This window comes from Bubalus bubalis, chromosome 4, assembly GCF_019923935.1.
Source record: "Bubalus bubalis isolate 160015118507 breed Murrah chromosome 4, NDDB_SH_1, whole genome shotgun sequence".
Classification (NCBI taxonomy): Eukaryota; Metazoa; Chordata; class Mammalia; order Artiodactyla; family Bovidae; genus Bubalus; species Bubalus bubalis.
The window spans coordinates 49,011,548-49,030,753 of NC_059160.1; the positions used below are offsets into that span (position 1 = coordinate 49,011,548).

The 19,206-nt window shown below is 49.1% G+C and overlaps 1 protein-coding gene across 2 annotated transcripts in view; it reads left to right on the top strand.

The window, feature by feature from the left end:
* The window catches only part of SYN3 (synapsin III), a 484,704-nt gene that overhangs the window by 450,270 nt on the left and 15,228 nt on the right, over nt 1-19,206 (top strand). For both annotated transcript variants that reach the window (XM_025283567.3, XM_025283568.3), the window contains exons 8-10: nt 11,188-11,330; nt 16,075-16,149; nt 19,092-19,194. In XM_025283567.3, the coding sequence (XP_025139352.2) occupies nt 11,188-11,330; nt 16,075-16,149; nt 19,092-19,194 (321 nt within the window). The remainder of the gene's footprint in view (nt 1-11,187; nt 11,331-16,074; nt 16,150-19,091; nt 19,195-19,206) is intronic.

Below are 19,206 nucleotides of genomic sequence, written 5' to 3' on the forward strand. Positions count from 1 at the left end.
TGATCTGAATCTGTCACTTCTGAGGAGGAGGAGTGAGCGGCGGGGGCAGACAGGCCAGGAATGTCACTCCCTCCACGTAGAAAGAAACTACAGGAGTTTGGAAATAAGAGACTCCCCTAATAATAGCTTTCCTCCAACCTAAAGGTACCCTGCTGCTGAGGACAAGGACCGAGAGCCCTCAGGGCCCAGGGAAAAAGTCTGTCTCCAACAAGAGCCTCAGCAAAAACACCTTCCCGCAGACAGCCTTATGGCCAGCCGAGCAGGCTTAGACAGCCAGTAGCCAGTAAACGCGTCGACCCTGCAAGAAACGGAAAATTCCACCTCAAACTGGCTTAAACACTCTGAAAGCCCAAGGATTAGTGTCTCAGTGTCACTGAGGTCCTGGGCGCATTCTGTCTCTGCCGGCTGGCCCCAGTCCCAGCTTCACTCTTGGGCAGCTTCCTTGGTGTTAACCCTGCTGCTAGTGGCATTCTGGGATGTTCTCTTCCGTCTCATTGAGCTGATCTATTCATGAGTCCAGCCCTGGGCCATTGAGACAAGAGTGCCGTGTTCTGGTTGACTGAATATAGTCTGGATTCACCTCTTGTGAGGGGAATAACTTCAGTTCCCCCTGAAGCCCATGGTCAGGTGGAGGTGGGTAGACGCCTAAACAGAACTGGAGTTCTGTTAGGATGGAGGACGTGGGGAATAAGTTTTGAGTAGACCCTGAGATGGGGGCTTGCTTCAAGATGCACATTGGGTTCTGAGCTTGGAAGCACTGCCTTGGGAAGTGAGGGAAGCAGGATTAGGCGGGGGAGAAGTTGAACTGCAGCGCAGTTACAGTAGGGACCTCAGCTGACTCCGTAAGGAGTTCCAGGGCTGAGGTGGCCCTTCAGAATCATCCCAAATCATGGCAAGGGGCTGTGCCATTGAACCCCTGCCCCAGTCCGTCATCAGGTGTGGGCTGCCCTAGGAGTGTGAGGTAGGCTTGTTGGGCAAGGCATCTCCCCTACCTAATAAGTCGCGTATATATTTGTTTCCTAACTCCTCACCCAGCCCCATCAGTGCATCCCCTGGTGCCCACAGCAGTGCCTGGCTTACAGTAGGGGCTCAATATTTATCAAATGAATGGCTGGATTTGGGAGCCAGACAGACTTTAGCTGGAATCTCAGCACTTCCATATGCCAGCTCTAGATTCTGCAGCCAATTATATAACTTGCTAGGCCACAGTCTTTTCATGTGTGAAATGGGGAAGTCACAGTACTAATTATATAGGATTGTCATAAAGGCTATGTGAATTAATACACAGCTGTTAAAGTAGCACATTAAGAGTAGCCGTCATGGTCCATCGTTATTCTTGTTACAGCCATTATTATTGTTTATTCACCAGATGAGTCAATCAGTCCCTGCCCAGTGGCCCCCTCAGCCCCCAGCCTCTTCTTTCCACCCAGAGGTAGAGGGGTGATTCAGGTGGTGGCAGCCTGCCCAGTGAGTCAACTCTGAGCCTCAGCCATGCCAGGGTCCCTGGCACAGGCTACCCTGTCCAAGAGGCCCTGGGGTTGAGTCATCTGGGCTCCAATTCCAGCTGGGGGACACCTCAGCTGTGGAGTTTGGCTGGCAGAATTTGTCCTCCCCAAGACCTTCCAGGAAGAGACTGGGCACCTGCCCCATTGTACTCCCTGGGGCTACCCTTTGCCAGCTCAAGTCTGTCTGTCAGGAGAGTTTGCAAAAGATCCAAGTGAGGATCTGTGGTGGGGCTGGGAAGGAAAAGCGTTGCCTCCACCCTTTGCTTTCAAAGCAGGGCAGTGTCGTGAACAGATCATGGGGTTCTGATCTCAGCAGACCAGTTTCGAGTCTCCATCCCTCCACTTACTAGCTGGGGCACCTTGGACAAGTCCTTTGCTTCTCTGAGTCTCACTGGTGAAGTGGGAGGTTACAGGGAGGCTTGACCAAGTGGTCATGTTGTCTGCAAGTCCCGCATCTTCCATGAAGAGGTCTCAGATCTGCTCTCTGTGGTCTCTGAGCTTCAGTGACTCTTATAAAAGGGGAGGAGGAATTCTCTGTCTCCACATTTCCCCCACCTCCCACGGGAAGAGGTAGGGCCAATCTGATATACCATTCCTTCCTTCGTTCATTCAGCAGCTCTCTATTGAACACCTGCAGCATGCCATGTGCTGTCCTAGCATGGGGTATAGGAATCACGGGCTAGTGGGAGAGGCAGATTCGGTATAAATGAGCAAACAAATACACTTATAAACTTTACTCAGTACAGGCAGAAGAACAACAAGTTGTTAAGAGATAAAAACATGGTAGAGCTGTTGGAGAAACTTCTGAGTTGGTGGCCCGTGAGCACAGACTTGAGGAAAGAGAATGAGCCAGCCTTGGAAAAGCAAGAGTGAAGACCCTTCCAGAGAGAAGCGCATATGCAAAAGCCCAAAGGCAGGAAAGAGCTGGGGTGGTTGAAGAAGTGCCAGGGGACCAGTGTGTGGGAGCATTGCGGACACATGCAGAGAGTCTGAGAGGAGGCGAGGAAAGGGGCTGGGCGCACAGGGGCCCACCTCCCGATGCCCCTCATCTCAGGGATCAGCCTTTCACAGCCTGTTCCCACTGCCTTAACACAGTTGCCTAGTTATTTTTTTTCCAGTTTTATAGTTGTTTACAGAGACACGGCTCATGAGGGTACACCATGGCTGGATTCCCCTAGGGTTGTTTGTGAAGAGTGAGATGCTGGAGATAAACTGTGTAATACAGTTCCTGGCATAGTTAGTCCTCAAGGAGAAATAGGTATCTTGAAAAAATATATGTAAAAATAATGAGAATATTTACAGCCCCATGCCAACACCCACTTTGAACTGTTACTCTGAGATTTAAAAGAGAAGAGAAGCCTTGGGTTTCAAGTCATCCTCTTCTCCATAACCACAACGAAGAAAGTCGGGGTAGAATCGTCACCTCATCCGGGAGACCTGCCCTGGCTCCCACCGCAGGGTGCATCAGGGTCCCTGTGTCGCAGCATCTGTCACCCTCTATTGAATTGTCTGGTTACCGGTCTTTCCCGTGGACTATGAACTCCTCAATGACAGAGACTGTTCCTTGATTCTCCATTTAACATAGTAGTTAAACAACGTTTTATTTCAGATAGGTTTAAGGACTAGTCCAAATTGCTTACTCTCATTAACTAGCCCACGTTTAAGCTAAGAGACTGGTCTTGATGAATCATTCCAGAATAGAATTTATGTCATTTAAAAAGCACAGTATCCTTGTAACTTTCCTAAGCTGGGGACTGCTTTAAAGTACGGACCGGTTTATTGGCTATCCCACCCCCGCGGGTTTCTCAAACCCACGTTTTACAGGAGGAGCAGACAGGCTCTTCCCCAGGGACGTTGCACCAGAGGCTTGCGTTATTCACTGCTGGGGGAGGGTGCCCGAAGTAATAACATTAGGCCCACAGTTCCCAAACTCTGCACCCAAGGCCCTAGGGGAGCAGAGTGTATTTTAAATTTTCAGGGGGAAACACAGCAGTTCTTGGCATCAGTCAATCACCATGCAAATTACTAGCCAGGGTGGTTCACAGTTTCAACATTAGATCACAGCGTATTCCTTTCAGTGACATCACATTTTTGCAAAACTGGGGTTTTGGTGGTGGTTGTGCTAAAAGGCAAGTACTGTATGAGAATCGTCATGGAACAGGAAATGGGGGTGAAGTGTCTGCTCTGATTCTAAGGTCCGGGAATGTATGCAGTGCCCAGCAAGCACGCACGGCTCGTTTGTAAGTGATTGTAGTTATTTATGAACGAAATAATATTATGTACGTTGTTTATTTCAGTGACTAAGCTGGTAGGACATAAATAGTTGGCACTTCTTTTGGCCTTGGCGTGCCGTGAAATCATTCCTTAGGTGGGCATCATACATCCAGAAAGTGGGGACTCATGCATTAGGTTCTTTGTAACTCCCATTTAACTCTTTTAAGCTTTTGATGCTGAACTCAGGAATGATTTTGAGCTAAATTCTGTGAGCGTGGCTTAATGATGTATGCATGGAACCTACCCTTGAGAGTCAAGGAGCTACAAGGCTGGGAAATATTTACTGGGAGGGAAAACAGATATTTAGCTCATCTCTCTCACTCCATCTGACTAGCTTCTTAATGAGTGTAGACCACTTTGGAATGAGCTGGAAGCACGCCTTTCTGTTATAAAAACAGAAAAACAAGCATGCGCTTGTGTGCCAGGGATATGGTTTTAGTATCTCGAACTAGGAGTGGCCTGAATATCCAGCTGGCTCAACCAGCTAATTATTGCCGGAAAGAGAGACTACAGAGCAAGTGTTCTGAGGCTACAGTTATTATTTTTGGTAGATCCCCCTGCTTAGCTTTTAGCTTATTCATAAATAAATCAGCCAGTTCAGTAAATTGCCTCATATAGTTAGTTATCATTGAAAAAAACAAGCTTGCCCCGGTCATCACAGCAGATGGAGCCTGCTCCAAACTGGGCCTTCGACAGAAACCTGATGGAGATGGATTTGGCTGGGGTGAGCTGCTGGTCATACTCGCCTGAAACATTTTCTAGGCTATTGAAATAGGGCGATGGGCTTGAATGGCTCATGTGTATTTCTATCCATGTTGATTCTGAACCATCTTCTAAGACGGATCTTGGCCCCATTCCCAGCATTCACCGCTGAGGGCAAGTGGGATTGCCCTTCCTCCAACCATGAATCCCTCTTAGCCCTCAGCTTCCACAAAGAAACTTCAAGGCTCTGTTTTCTGCTGATACTTGTGAGTCTCTTTTCTCAGGCAGCATCAGCCCCAGGGCCACTGTACCACCTTTCCCCTTTGCCTGGATTCTCTTCACCCAGCTCTTCCCATGACTGGCCTCTTCATTCATTCTTTCAGCAAATATTGAGCCATCTGCTGTGTGCCAAACACTATGCTGGGTTTCAAGGTATAAAAAGGAATGATAATAATAGTTAACATTTGTTGAAAGCCTGTAATGAATGAAGAGTTCTCCTAAACCATTTACATGTATCTCATTTGATGCTGAACAGCAATCAAGTCATCCACATTGGAGATGAACAAGTTACCCACATTTTGCTAATAAGGAAAGTAAGACACAGAGAAGCTAAGTATCTTCCCCAAGGTCACACAGCTAACAAGTGAGGGAGCTGGGCTTTGAGCTTGCATTCTTCAACATTTTGTTGTATTGTCTCCTTAGAAAGACACAGGAGGCTCTGGTTTTATTCAGTATTTGGCTTACATTTTAATAGAGGAGAGAGACAATAATCACATTAGCAAATAAGTCATTTCAGCTAGTCAAAGATGATAAGAAAAAAAATAGTAATAATTCAGTAGAGACTTCTCAGAGTGGCAGGAAGGAGTAGTTACTTGATATCAAGTAGCTGGAAAAGCCTCTGAAAAAAAACAGCCATGGGAAGGTGCCCAGGAAAATGATTTCAAGCAGAGAGAATAGCAAGTGCAAAAGCAGCAAGGCAGGGACAAGTTGGGCCGAGTGCAAAAGAAAGAGATGACCAGGAACCAGATCGTAGAAGCTTTTTTACCTGGGCTGCACTCATTTTCCTGGGGAGCTTACAAAAATACTGATGCCTTGGCCCATGCCCAGAGATTCTGAGGCAATCAGTCTGAGGTTTTGGCTCAGGCAAGAGGAATTCTAAATGAGACGAGTGCAGCAGTCCAGTGCAGGATGGTGGTGGCGTGGACCAGGGCAGTGGTGGTGGAAAGGCAGCATCTCTCCATCAGCCCTGCTCCCTCCACACCGCCCACCTGTGGTCCATGGGAAGTGTTCACATCCTTAGCCTGGATAAACCAAAAGCAGGATGCTCACCTGCGGATAGCCTGCGAAGGATTCAGCACCAGAGACTATCAGTCTTGGTAGGTGACCCACTGAAGCCCCTACTGGACAGAGCACAGGGGAGACTGGTAGGCGGACATAACCTTTTCCTAAGAAATCACCATCTCACAGTCTCTAATCTCTGACAGCCCAGCCTTATTATGTCCACGTGGGTGAAACTATCAGTTCTTGGCCATAGTGGTGTCTGTCACAGCTCACTCTGGGAGGTGGCATCTTTGTCTTCTTGCTACAGCACTAGCTGAGACAGAGTGTTCATCGGGGTTGTCCAAAGAAATGGAAACCATAAGAAGGGTATACATAGACTTATTGTAAGGCACTGGTTTATGTGATTAATTTGGTGGTGCTAGTGGTAAAGAATCCACCTGCCAATGCAGGAGACATAAGAGATGCGGGTTCAGTCCCTGGTTTGGGAAGATCCCCTGGAAGAGGGCATGGCAACCCACTCTGAAATTCTTGCCTGGAGAATCCCCTGGACAGAGGAGCCTGGTGGGCTACAGTCCATGGGGTCACAAAGAGTTGGACATGACTGAGATTTTTCTCGCATGTTGGGATGGGTTAAGAAGAGAGTGACTTGGGCATACCTGGATGGCTCGCATCCAGTGGATGAAAACCAGACTCAAGTCAAAGAGCCGATTCTTACCCTGTATGATCAGTCATTGGAACCATTCGCGCACTCTTGGTCTAATATACAGTAGGACAAGTTCCCTGACGTGGTATGAGCTGCCTTGCCCCGTAGTGAGCTCCCTGTTATTGCTTGAGGTGTTCAAGCAAAGAGCGCACAGTCTGCTGAGGCTGTAAGGTGACTTTCCCATCCCAGGCCTGGATGAAGCCCACTGAGGAGAATCAGAATTGTCTCTTGGCTCCTCTCTGCAGTTTATCTCCCTCTGCACATGTATGCACACATGCAAGCACACACACACTCACACGAGGGAGGTGAATGCCAGAGAGGAGGAGAATGTGAGAAACCACACAGGGATCCAGCTAGGAAAACAAGGAGGAGAGATGGGAAGGCAGGGGGACAGAGACAGCACTGAGAGGGGTGGGCAAAGCGGGGAAAGGGAGAAGGAGGGAAAGGAAGAGATGGAAAAAGGTGGGAGAAGGGAGAGGCAACTGCGGGAGATGCAGAGGGAAAGGGGGCAGAGAGGAGACAGGCGGTACTAAAAGCAGGAGGAAAGGGAGAAGGCAGTGGACTTGGGAGAGAGGAAGCATGGGGCCCAGGAGGAGGGAGGTGGGCAAGGCGGAGGAAGCAGGGCACAAGAGACAGGGCCGGGCCTCAGAGTGGGTAGGGAGGTGGGTGAGGATGTGAGTCTTCAGAGTCAAGGAGTTCACTGGGCAAAGGTCCCCAGAGCAGCAAATGGGTAATCTTGAGTCACAGCTCATTTAGAGCTTCCTGTTTTCAGCTTGTCTCTGTGAACAGTTGGAGGGGTTTCCAGCTAGTAAATACATTGGAGTGCCAAGACTCCCTCCCCTGGCTGTGGCCGTTCCATGGCTGCCCGTCCCCAGAACCTTCTCATGCCACCTCCCTTTATACCCTGAGCACCAGCCCAGCAGCTCCTCCAGCACCACCCAACAGGCCACCTGCTCCCCTCTGCAAGGCCCCTGACTTCACCAGGTTCTCAAGGCTCATGAAGGAAGCCGTAAGCCTCTTCCAAGTACTGCACTCACATTCACCAGTTGCACCACTGGCGCTCCACTGGGAAGCTGTAAACCTTTTAAGTGTGGAATCCCGCCCAAGCATTTACAGAAAATTTTACTTTATAAAACAAGTTTCCCTGAAACACAGTTTCTTTGCCTTTTTCCAAGACCCCATATTTTTCCTTCCATCCCCTTGCACTCTTCCCAGTTACAAGCACATCTTTATCCATCCTTCTTCAACTCAACCCAGCAGACGTGTCTGGGCCATCCACAGCATTCCAGACAGCAGGGTTACATCTGGAAACAAGACCCGTTGTCTGTCCTCAGGAAGCTTGTGTCTAATGGGGAGACAGACATGGAGCCAGGGGTGGAGTCGGGTTTTATGGGGCTCAGACAGCACACAACTTAAGAATAAAATTACCAGCCCATGTATAAGAAACCTGGGTTACGTGTTCAGTCCTGGAGAGGACAGGATGAGTGCCCCACCCAAACACCCAACTCTAGGAGAGAAGGGTTCACAAAGGAAGGTTGAGATGACCATTAATTAATTAAACCACTGCACCTATACTTTCTCTCTTTGCTCTCTTTTGCCTATCCTGTGAATAAATGAATGCATACACGATGCATTCTACAGACATTTACTTAAGGACGAAGTTTAGCTTCTGTAACAAAAACCTAAGATGGCTTAAACAAGCTAGGACCTTCCCTCTCACATAACTGGCTCCTTCCATCCTTCCTTCCTGGGGTGTTGCCTTTCAGATACAAAGTCTATGATGGTGCCCTTCCAGCCAGTCAGATGAGGCAAGAAAGAACTGTGAAGCATTCCCCCTTCCACCTCACACACACACTTCTCTTTTAAGGCAGACCTGGGAGTTCAAACCCAACTTCTGCTCAAGTCCCATTGACCAAAACGTGATCACCCAGCCTTGAGGACATGAGCACACACAGATCCCAGGGAGATGAGGAAGTATAATGTTTATTCTGGATGGTCATGTACCACCAGATTAAGGCATTTCACAGCTATAGAAAAAGAGAATGGATGCTGTGGACAACTAGAAATCTCCGAGACAGCCTGTGGCGTATGTTGTGCTTACTAGGAAACTGAGGTGTGGAAGTAGCTGTGGTCCTTTCCAGGTCCATCCACTGACAAAACTGAATTAAACAAGCTGTCCCTGGAAGCTCCCAGCCCTGTTCTTTAATTTCAGTAACTCTGACGCTCTTTACCAGATCCCAAATATTGGCCGAGAATGAAATACTGTGACCACCCAAGGGGTAGTTGAAGGAAGAGGAAGCAATATAGACTGTGAAGAAGTTGCCAGGGGAAAAAAGGAAGAGAACCAGAAGAGAATAGTGAAACTAAATTTCAAGAAGTTTAGCGATTTCCTATACCATGGAGTGTCAAAGCAGCAAGAGGACCCAAAGAAACTCGATTGGATTCACCAATGAGGTCAGAAGTGACCTTCGCCAAGTCATTTTGTGTGGAGTGGTGGGGAATGGCATCCAAAGAGAGTTGGTTTGGGAGTGAGTGGAAGATAAGGATGCTGAGATAGAGTAGTGGTAACTGAGGTATGGAAAAGCAGGAACAACCTGAGATTAGTGCATCCGTGATCATGTTGATTCAAAAGATAAAAAAATCAATGAAGAGCAAGAGCTAGAAAATGCATGGCAGACATACAGTTTGGCTGCTTTAACAAAGACCAAAATAACAGTGGCTTAAAGAAGATCAAGGTTTACTTCACTCTCATGTGGGAGTCTGAGCACACACAGTCAAGGGCAGACTAGGGACAGCATGGGGTGGGGAATCCAGGCTCCTTCCACCTTGTTAGTCAGTCATGCTCAACATGCAGCTTCCATCTTGTGGCCCACGAAGGCTGCACCAGCTCCCACCATCATGTAAACATCCCAGCCAGGTAGAAGGAGGGAGAGGGAAGGGGAAGTTTTCTTTCATCTTAAAGGCACCATGCAGAGGTTGCTCACATCACATCTCCTCACATTTTCACTAGCTGGACTTGGACACTTGGCTACATCTACTGAGATAAGGGAGACTGAGACAAAATCATCTTTAGCTGAGAGGCCAAATCCCCAGAGAAAACTTAAGGGTCCTATTACGAGGAAGGAGGGAACAGCAAGCAGTCAGAGCCTTAGGGGACCTAGAACAAAGTGTGGTCTCGACCTTTGGTGGGAGGAGGCTCGCTGTCTCCAGGGCGGGGACACACAGAGAGCAGAGAGGAGGTCTACCGAGCTGTTTACGACCTGTTGGGTGGGAGACCGGACGTGCACTCGTAAATACCCTGGGATGGTTCAGAGAACGCTGTGCTTTTGGAGCCCTAGGTTTCATTCTCAGCTCTGTGCTTAGCTGCTCTCTGGCCTTGGACAAGGAGAGAGATCTCCGTTTCCACATCTGTTAAATGGTCATAATAATGCCCACCCTGCCTGCCCCACAATCTTATTTTGAGTCCCAGAAGAGAACTGAGAAGATGTTCTGTAAGTGTGAGGTCAGGGCAGATGTGGGCGGCATCGTTATGGGGGGATGGAGTGGTCTAGGCATTGCTGAGCCTGAAGGGCAGGTGGGAAAGGGCTGGAAGAGGCTGGAAGGACAGCACCACCCCACACACAAGCTCCACACACCCATCCCTGAGGATCTGGCCTCTGCCCACTGCTGGCCAAGGAACCCCTCTGTTGTCCAAGTGAGGATGACAGAGGAGGGGGCCCGCAGCCATCCACAGGGGCTGGAGTCAGCCTCTGGTGTGTCTTGAGATCGCCCTCCCAGAGCCTTGGCCTCGTCCCCTGCCCTTGGCTTTGGAAGCTCTCCTGAGACCTCTCGCTGACCCCAGGGCACACCCCGTGTTCCTGGCCTCTGCCCAGTAAACAGCATGAGTGAGTTTCTCCCCCAGGCCTCTGGCCTAGCAGAGCTAGCTGTGTCCAGAGCATGCACACTCCCAACACACTCCCTCCACACACATACATGCCCACACTGCCTGCACACTCAGAAGCACCACACCATGTGCATCACACATGCAAACACCACACACATATGCCACGAACTGCACATTCCACGCACACTCTACATGTCCCCCACAAACTTCACACACACAGCCCACATGCACACACCTGCCCAGGCACACCACACGCACACACACACACTGGTCTCTCTCTGTCCCATATCACACCCCCTACCCGGCTCCCCACACTGCTGCAGGAGTGCTTTTTCTAAAACACAAATGTGGCTACTTTCTTGTTTAAACTCCTCCTCTTCAACTGGCTATCCAGAGCCTTCAGGCTAGCATTCTAGCCCCTGCCAAAGCTGTTGAGGCCCACCATGGTCTATTCCCTGAAGACCCTCTTCAGGTATCTCCACCCTCCTGCCCCCTTGGCCAGTGTGGACCACTGGCCCACCCACCTCCCCCCAGCTCCTCCTGCCCCTGGCTTGTCCATCCTCCATCCTCTCCAGAGAATGTACCTGTGTCATAGCCCATGTGAGAATCGCATTCCCTCTCCTGACCCCTGTTCAGAGCCCACCCCTCCTATAAAGACTCCCTCGACTTCCCCAGGTGGAATGCTGCCTTTGGAGAGCAACTTGCATCCTGTGTCTGCCTCCCCTGCCAAGCAGATGACCTTCTCACGGTCACTATGTATGCAGCCCTGGGTCCCAGCACAGGGTATGTGCTCAATGAACACTGGGTATGTGGTGCTCATCCCCTCATCCTCCCAACAGATCAAAGTAGAAAACCAGCATGACTACCAGGACGTCACCAGCATGGTGGCCATGGCCAAAACCTATGCCACCACCGAGGCCTTCATCGACTCCAAGTATGACATCCGTATCCAGAAGATCGGGTCCAACTACAAGGCCTACATGTGAGTCCCTGGGCAGGGGCAGGGGCTGGGAGGCCGGGAGGAAGGGTAGGAGCAGAGTGTGAGAGGAACCGAAACCAAACCCCATGGCAGAGACCCCCACAGGGACATCTTATCTTCCCTTTCTGTCTCCTTTACTTCCCTTCACCTCTAGTTGTCACAGAGGAAGGCTGCTGTTCCATCATGGCTTATTCCAGGGCAAAAAATCTGTCTACCTAAATGAAGGCTGTTTCCCCCAGAGAAATAAAGACTATTGGCCTCTTTGCAAGCAGATAGGGGATGTATGTCACAGGAGACATACATGGAAGGGACACATCAAGGATGGCCTTGAGTGCCTTGCTGAGGATTTTGGATTTTCTTCTCTTCCTTTCTGAGCAGAGAAGTGTCATGATCTGACCTATAACCATGAAAGGAAGGCTCTGGGGCTGTGGGCTGCAAAAGGGTTTCTCTGGGACTAATAATATCAGGTAGGAGTTACACCAGATTTCTTCACCTGCAAGCAGTAAAAACCACATCTGACTAATACGGTGAAATGTTTTTAAAGGGAATTTATTAGAAACCCATTGATGATCAGAAACTTAAAAAAACTAACTAACCCCAAATTACCAATTTCAGAAATACTGGGATTCAGGGAAGCCCCAGGAATCTGGGTAGCCAGAAATAATAGACAATCTTCGTGGCACCCCATTAGGAAGGGAATCTACCATAATTATTTTCAGGGCTTAACTCAAGATTACAATTCCACGGAAACAGTGCTGATTAGTCCAACGGTGGTCACATGATTATCAGAAGAGGGCAGACGATCCGTATAGAGAGTCCCACCAAGACAGCATGCACCACAGGCAGGGTCATTATCCAGTGGAGACAGAGGTTACGTGACTAAAAGAAAAGGGACGAATGCCAGAAAATTCATCACACATTCAATCCAGGGGTGGTTCAAGCAGATGATGACTCATGCTGGAGCTGTGGTTACAAGGATGAGTGGGAGCTCTTGACTGCGTGGAGGGCTCAGTCTTTTCTGCTCCAAGGCCTCTCTGTCTTACTTTGGAGTAGTGCTGGTTCCACTTGAAATGATGAGACTCCAGAGAGGCAATAAGTGCCTGGTCTCCAAGCCTGGATGGAGTGCTGATTGCATGGTTCCCCCTTTGAAGACTGCAACAGATGGTTCTGGACAGTTGGGCAATCTCTCTATGTGCTTCTGTGTGGTGGATCTGTGCACTAGGTCAGGGTCAGCAAACCACAGCCCACAGGCCAAGTCTAGCTCCCACCTGTCTCAGTAAGTAAGGTTGCGTTGATCACATACATCTCCATTTCTGTATTATCTAGGGTTACTTTTGCTCTACCTGGATTGCTTAGACTGTAGATTGGCAACTTTTTTCTGTAAGTGGCCAGATAGATGGTCATTTTAGGCTCTGCAGGCCTCCCAGTTTCAGTTGCAACCACTCCACTCTGCCACTGCCTGGAAAACTGGAGAAAATGCAGTCCGTTGACCTGCAAGGAAATATGCCCAGGAAAGGGATGGAGCCAAGGAATACTTCTGGCCTGTCTTGCCAACCATTCTCCCACCCATGAGCCAGGCCAGACCTGTCACTGCTCTCAGACGCCTTCAGGGCGATAAAGTCACCTCCACACTCATAACCCCTCTGAGTCGGAGAACATTCTAGTGCATGGTCCAACACATTCCTGAGGCCTCCACCATCCCTCATGATATCATTTCCCTCCTCTCCTCATTGTTAGCGTTTCCACTTGACATTGACGACACCTTGTCCCAGTTTCTCTTCTTGAGGATTACCTCATTGCCGCATTCTTTATGCTGAGCCTTTCTGTCCCGACAGCTCCAATTTGTCATTAGTTATGGCGTTTCCTGGACCCTGCATTGGCCCACGTCCGAGGGAAGGGGTTCGTGTCAGACCTCGGTGTAGAACGCCCTCTCCGCCCATGACCATTCAACGTCCTTTCTGGCCCACTTCCTGCCCTGCACTCAGGCCTTTGAGCTTGTTGCTACTGAATGTCATTGTGTCTAAGTCCTCTCAGCAGACAGAGCTGGGAAATAAATGTGTGTATCTCAACCTGTGTATACACACATGTCTGTAATTATTTCTCTCTGTATATATCCGTCTATAGCTAAAGCTAAACAGCTCATATTGATGTGTCAGACTTTCAACTGGTGCTCGATTTTCAACATGATTCACTTTAGCCTTCCCAAGTTGCTTATCTGTAACTTTCCACTCCCAACAGTGGAAAAATTCTGGCTTCCCCCATCCTCCATCCACATACTTCCTTGTTCAATCCCAGCACATGTGTATAGTTGCAGAACTGTCAAGCTGTAGCCCCGTGAGAAACAACTTTGGCAACTATGGTACAGGACTTACATATGGTTTCTTCTGTTCTTAGGCATCCAGTCTCCACTAATTTCCAAAGTTAGTTAGGTCAGCGCCTTTCCACTCACCCCTGCCCTCTTCAACAAGGGGGTCAGCATCAAACCTGTGTCATAAACCTAGGTTCCATTGTCACAGCCTACGTTCCATCCTTCATTCAAGCGGCTGCATCATATTTGGGCCAATCAACTTTTTTCCCCAGACCTGTGTTCAGCTCTGCCGTGGAGAGTCATGGTTAAGAGCACAGAGTTTCTCAGATATGGTTTTGTGGCTTCTGTCATTCAATGGGACTGATGATAATAATAATGTCCATCTCATTAGGTTTTGTGAGACTGAAGCCTGTGTTTATAAAGCTTTTAGACCCAAGTCTCAGACATAGAAGGCACTCACTATCAGCTCTATCATTATCTTCTTGGAAGAAGACCAATCTAGCTTGTGCTCCTGCTGTTTCTGGCATTAGAATGCTTTCTTTTCTCATCTACACTTACTGAAAAATAATAGTAGCACCCACTGTACTAAGAGATTTATGAGAATCTTTCCTTTAATCCACATGATGCTCTATAAGCATGGTACTAAAATGGTTCCTATTTACTAATGAGAAAATACTCAGAAATGTTGTCCATGGTTAAACTAGGAAACACTACAACCAAGATTCAAACTTGTACCTGTCTGGCTCAAGTCAGTTCTTACCTTCCCTTGTCACCATACAGATCCCACTCTACCATATCCTACTCATCCTTCCAGGTACCTCTCAGTCACTACCTTCTGGGGTCACATAAAGTATCTAAAAAGTTGTTTCCCCAGAATGCCTCACACCTCATGTGTACTGCTAACCCTACTATGCCTCTGTTCTGGTTTTAGGCTAGTCTACCCTTTAAGGTAGTGAACAGCTGGAGGAGGGGGGTCATCTCTGCACACTCAGATTAGTCCTGTAGTCAAGACATAGGGTGGCCTGATGATTGTTTGCCAAATTGAATTTAATTGCATTGAGTTGAACTGAACTGAACCAACTGAAGCTTATCAATGTCACGGCAACATTTAACCATTTAAATGTTAAATGCAACACTTGAACCATTATGGCTCCTGTTGGCCCCCTGTTCTCAGCATCTGCTATTCTCAGATGCATTGTATTTTCTCTTTTAGAAAGACATTGGATAGCACTGGTTCACCTCTGAAGCGCAATCACATGCCTTTCCTTGGACATGAAACAGATCACATTATCACTTCCATTTTGCTTAAAGCCATTCAGTCTTTGCTGAATCCAGATATGCCACTGGATATACTTTGTCTGTATTTCTCTTCAGCATACACAACCCCTTACCTAGTAAGTTGTTACCTGGAACCTACTACCTGCCAGGAACCCTTGGACACTAGAGGTACAGAGGGATGAGTCAAACATGCTCACTGCCCTCAGGGAAGTCAGCACACTAAAGCGGTCATTGCAACTGAGATGAGCTTTTCTAAACATTGGTAGAATGTAGTATAGGGGGTTCTTATTGGGGAAGTGTCATGTCAGAAAGTCACATTTTCAGATGAAACTTGAAAGATGAGTAGGACTTAGGGAGACAAGGATGGAGATGAAGACTCTATCAGGCAAAGGGGAAAAGTATATGGAGGCCTATACACTGGAAAAAATCCATGGCTTTGGAGTACCCGAAGGGATGTCAGTTGTTGCTGGAGCAGAAAAAGCAAAGGAACTGAGAGGGTCATGAGGCAGGCAGAGGCAGAGGCCTTCCTGCTCTTCACCGTGAAAAAGCAGTCACTTCTCGCCATTGGTTATTTTTCCTACATTTTAGTGCTCAAAAAAGATTCCAGAGTCACGAGGGGCTGTACTACCCTAGTTCTTCTAAAAAAAAAACAGGAGGTCATTTGAAGGATTTAATCTGATAGTGTAGGCATTCATTAAATTCAATTTTAGATTTCAAACGTGGCTTAGGAAAAGATACATAAGACCCAAGAAATAAGACAATCAACATAAAGGGAAATAAAAACACAATAAATCTGAAGACAGGATGTATATCTAAGAATGCACATCATAGTGGGCTTCCCAGGTGACGCTTATGGTAAGGAACCCACCTGCCAGTGCAGGAGGCATAAGAGACATGGGTTCGATCCCTGGGTCAGGAAGATCCCTTGGAGAAGGGCATGGAAACCCACTCTAGTATTCTTGCCTGGAGAATCCCAGGGACATAGGAGCCTGGCAGGCTACAGTCCATAGGATAGCAAAGAGTCCAACATGACTGAAGCGACTTAGAACAATGTAAGCTAGATATTTGAATCAGAGCCACCAAACAGCCAAAGCAAAAAAGGAAAGCAGATCAATGACAAGCATCCCTACTGCCGTCACTGTGTCGTTTGTTCTGGTACAGGAGAACCTCCATCTCTGGAAACTGGAAGGCCAACACAGGCTCTGCCATGCTGGAGCAGGTGGCCATGACAGAGAGGTAAGAAGTAACGGAGGTGCTTCGGGAGGGGTACCGGCCACAGGGGGAGGTAGACAGGGATACAGCAAGGATCCTGTCATGAATGCCGTCTTGCACTTTGGCCAGTGTCTCACCACCCACAGAGCACTTTCCTAGGCATGATCCACTTTACTGCCCGTAATAGCCTTCAGGGCATGTTTTACAATAACCCCATTTTACAGATGGGAAAGATGGTTCAGAGGGGGAGCATGGCTTGTCCAAGTCACAGAACTGATCAATGGCGGAGATAAGACTAAAATCTTGACATCTTGACTTCAAGTCCAGGGGTCTTTGTGGCCCTGCCAGTTGCTACAGGAAGAGAACAGGAAGCCCTCACCAGTCTCTTCTGCTCTTGACAGCTGTATGGAAGCATCCCGTTAGGGTACCAGGGCTCCCACCCGGAGTGTCCACTCCTCTCTTAGATGTATTCCTGTCTCAGCATGAGGAGGTAGAGGTCAATTTCCTGTGAATCATGAATGCGGCAGAAAGGCACAGTGGCTGAAAGTCCCTCCCTTTAAACAACACCCGTGAGCCTGAAAGCTTCTTCTTCTTCACATCTTCACCTGAAGAAGGGCCAGCCACCTGCTTTTGAGGCCAGCAGCACACACACATCCCTTGCTGAGTGCCCAGTGATCTCTGCTTGCAAGCCTTCAGTGACAGTGGGCAAGGCATGGGCTTTAGGGTCAGAAAGGTCTGTTCAGTGAACATGTATTGAGTACCTACTGCATGTTATGTATGCTGAGCACTAAAGAGGTCCAGACAAAAAGACCCAACCCTTCCCTTTAACAACTCTGTATCAGTTGCAAGTTTCAGAAAATGGATTAGTTGGAGCCAAAGGGGATTTACTGGCTTGTGGCAATGAAAACTTTCAGAGGTGCAGCTCCAGGTAGGCCTGTAGAACTTATTCTACCCACCCACTCCAGTATTCTTGCCTAGAGAATTCCATGGACAGAGGAGCCTGGTGGGCTACAGTCCATGGGGTCACAAAGAGCTGGACACAACTGAGTGACTTTCACTTTCACTGCCAACTTCAGTTCAGCTTTCTTGCATGTTGGCTTCATTCCAGAAGGTCAGCTCACTCATATAGTGATCCAAAGTGGCTCCAGGCTTACATCTTAACTGCGTCAAGTCTAGCAGAAAGATGTCTTTCCCAACCACTTCAATCAAAGCCTGGAATTGAGCCTTATTCACTGATAGGCCTGACTTAAGTCACATGACTATCATGGACCCCATCACGATGACCCAGAAAGCAGCAGCACTGTAATTAGATACTCCTGTGTCACGTCTCTGCCCCGAGAGAGTGAAGTGGGACCACCGTGCTGCAGTAACATGGACTGAGACTTAGGGGAGGGATGTAACACGGTTCCTGCCCTTGTGGAACTCATTCAGGGCTCTAAGCTGAGGAAACAGCATGAACTAAAGTGAGTGGTACTGCCCCCTTCAGATTTGTGTTATGCAGGTTAAGTACCCTTTCTGAACTCCTTCAGCTGTAGACTGGAGGTAATGCACCCAAGCCAGAGGGCTAATGAGAAAGGGATCTTCAGTGGCAGGAGTGCACTGGAAATAGCAGTCTCCTTCCCTTCCCGCCAGTCCCAGGTGCCGCCCCCAAGGTGGGTGCCCACCTGTGCTCTCCAGTCTCAGGGGTCCCTGGCTCAACTGCACCACCTGGTCTGGGGGAGTGACAGCCTTCCCCCAGTGGGCATTCAAGGGGCAGTCGTGGCCCTTTTCTCCACCAGCTTTCCAGAACGTAAGCCCAGCCTTTCCCCAGGCCTCGCAGGCTGCTCACAGGTGTCTCCAGCAGGTCATTATCTCCCTGGCTCTGCTCAGTCCCAGGCCGCATGGGCCATTCCTAGAGGAGCCTGCTATGGGAGTGGGGCTGCTCAGGCCTGGAATCCACTTTCCCTTCTGCAAATTCATGGTCAGTAGCCTCAGTGCCTCAAGGGAACTTAGCAGAGGAGATGAGAGAGCCAGCTCTGAGAGCACTTCAGCTCATTCCAGGCCTTATGGCTCAGAGACACAAATAGACCTCCGAGCAGGCGTGCCCCATGTGACCCTGGAGAGTGGGGAGAAAAGCAAGAACATTGACACAAAGTCCCCTGTGACTCCAAATCCAGCCACCACAAAGGAAGCCAAGCACAAGGCCGGGAAGATACAACCATCCCCTTGTTGCAGGGTCAGAGTCCAGCACTGAGATCTTCTCCTGCAAAGCAAACGGACCCTGCAGCCATCAAGTGGCTGGAAAGGGAACAAAAGCAACGGGTCCAGAAGGCCAGGCCCCCGGGCCAGGCTGGAGAAGCCTGCCAGGCTCCTCTGCCTGCGTGCCCCAGGCCAGGGGGAGAATACACCCTTTGTCCCCGCAGGCTGGGCCTGGGAGGGATTTCTGGGGCCCTTCAAGCAGTTTTCCCAAGGGAAAAAGACTTCAGGGGCAGCTGGGGTCCAGGACAGATCCAGCTGGGGGCAGGACAAGCTCCCCGGTACTGGGGGGCCAGCAAAGTCCTGGGGAGGGGAAGGAGGTCAGGTCTCTGAGATCCCCCCCAACTCCCCTCACTCCTCCCCCTCATCCTGCTTGTCACCTGCCTGCCTGGCTCCCTCTCTAACCTCTCTCCCTCTGTGTGTCTCTCATTGTCCATCTATATCTCTGCCTTTCTTTTTACCCATTCTGTCTCTCCCACAGCCTCTGTTTCTCTCTGTGTCTGTTTCTCTGCCTTTCTGTCTCTCTCATGCATCTCTGTCTCTTATGTCTTCCTGTCTCTCTCCGTCTCTGAATGGATGTGTTTGTGTGTATGTCACTGTCTGTCTCCTAGCCTGTTTTTTCTGTGGGTGTCTCTCTGGGTCTCTCCTTCCCCCTGTCTCTGCATCTCTCGCTGTCTGCTTCCCGCCCCTTCCCCCTGTCCCGCATACTCACTGTCTGTCCGTCCCTGCAGGTACAGGCTGTGGGTGGACAGCTGCTCGGAGATGTTTGGTGGCCTGGACATCTGTGCTGTCAAGGCTGTCCACAGCAAAGATGGCAGAGATTACATCATAGAGGTGAGCAATGGA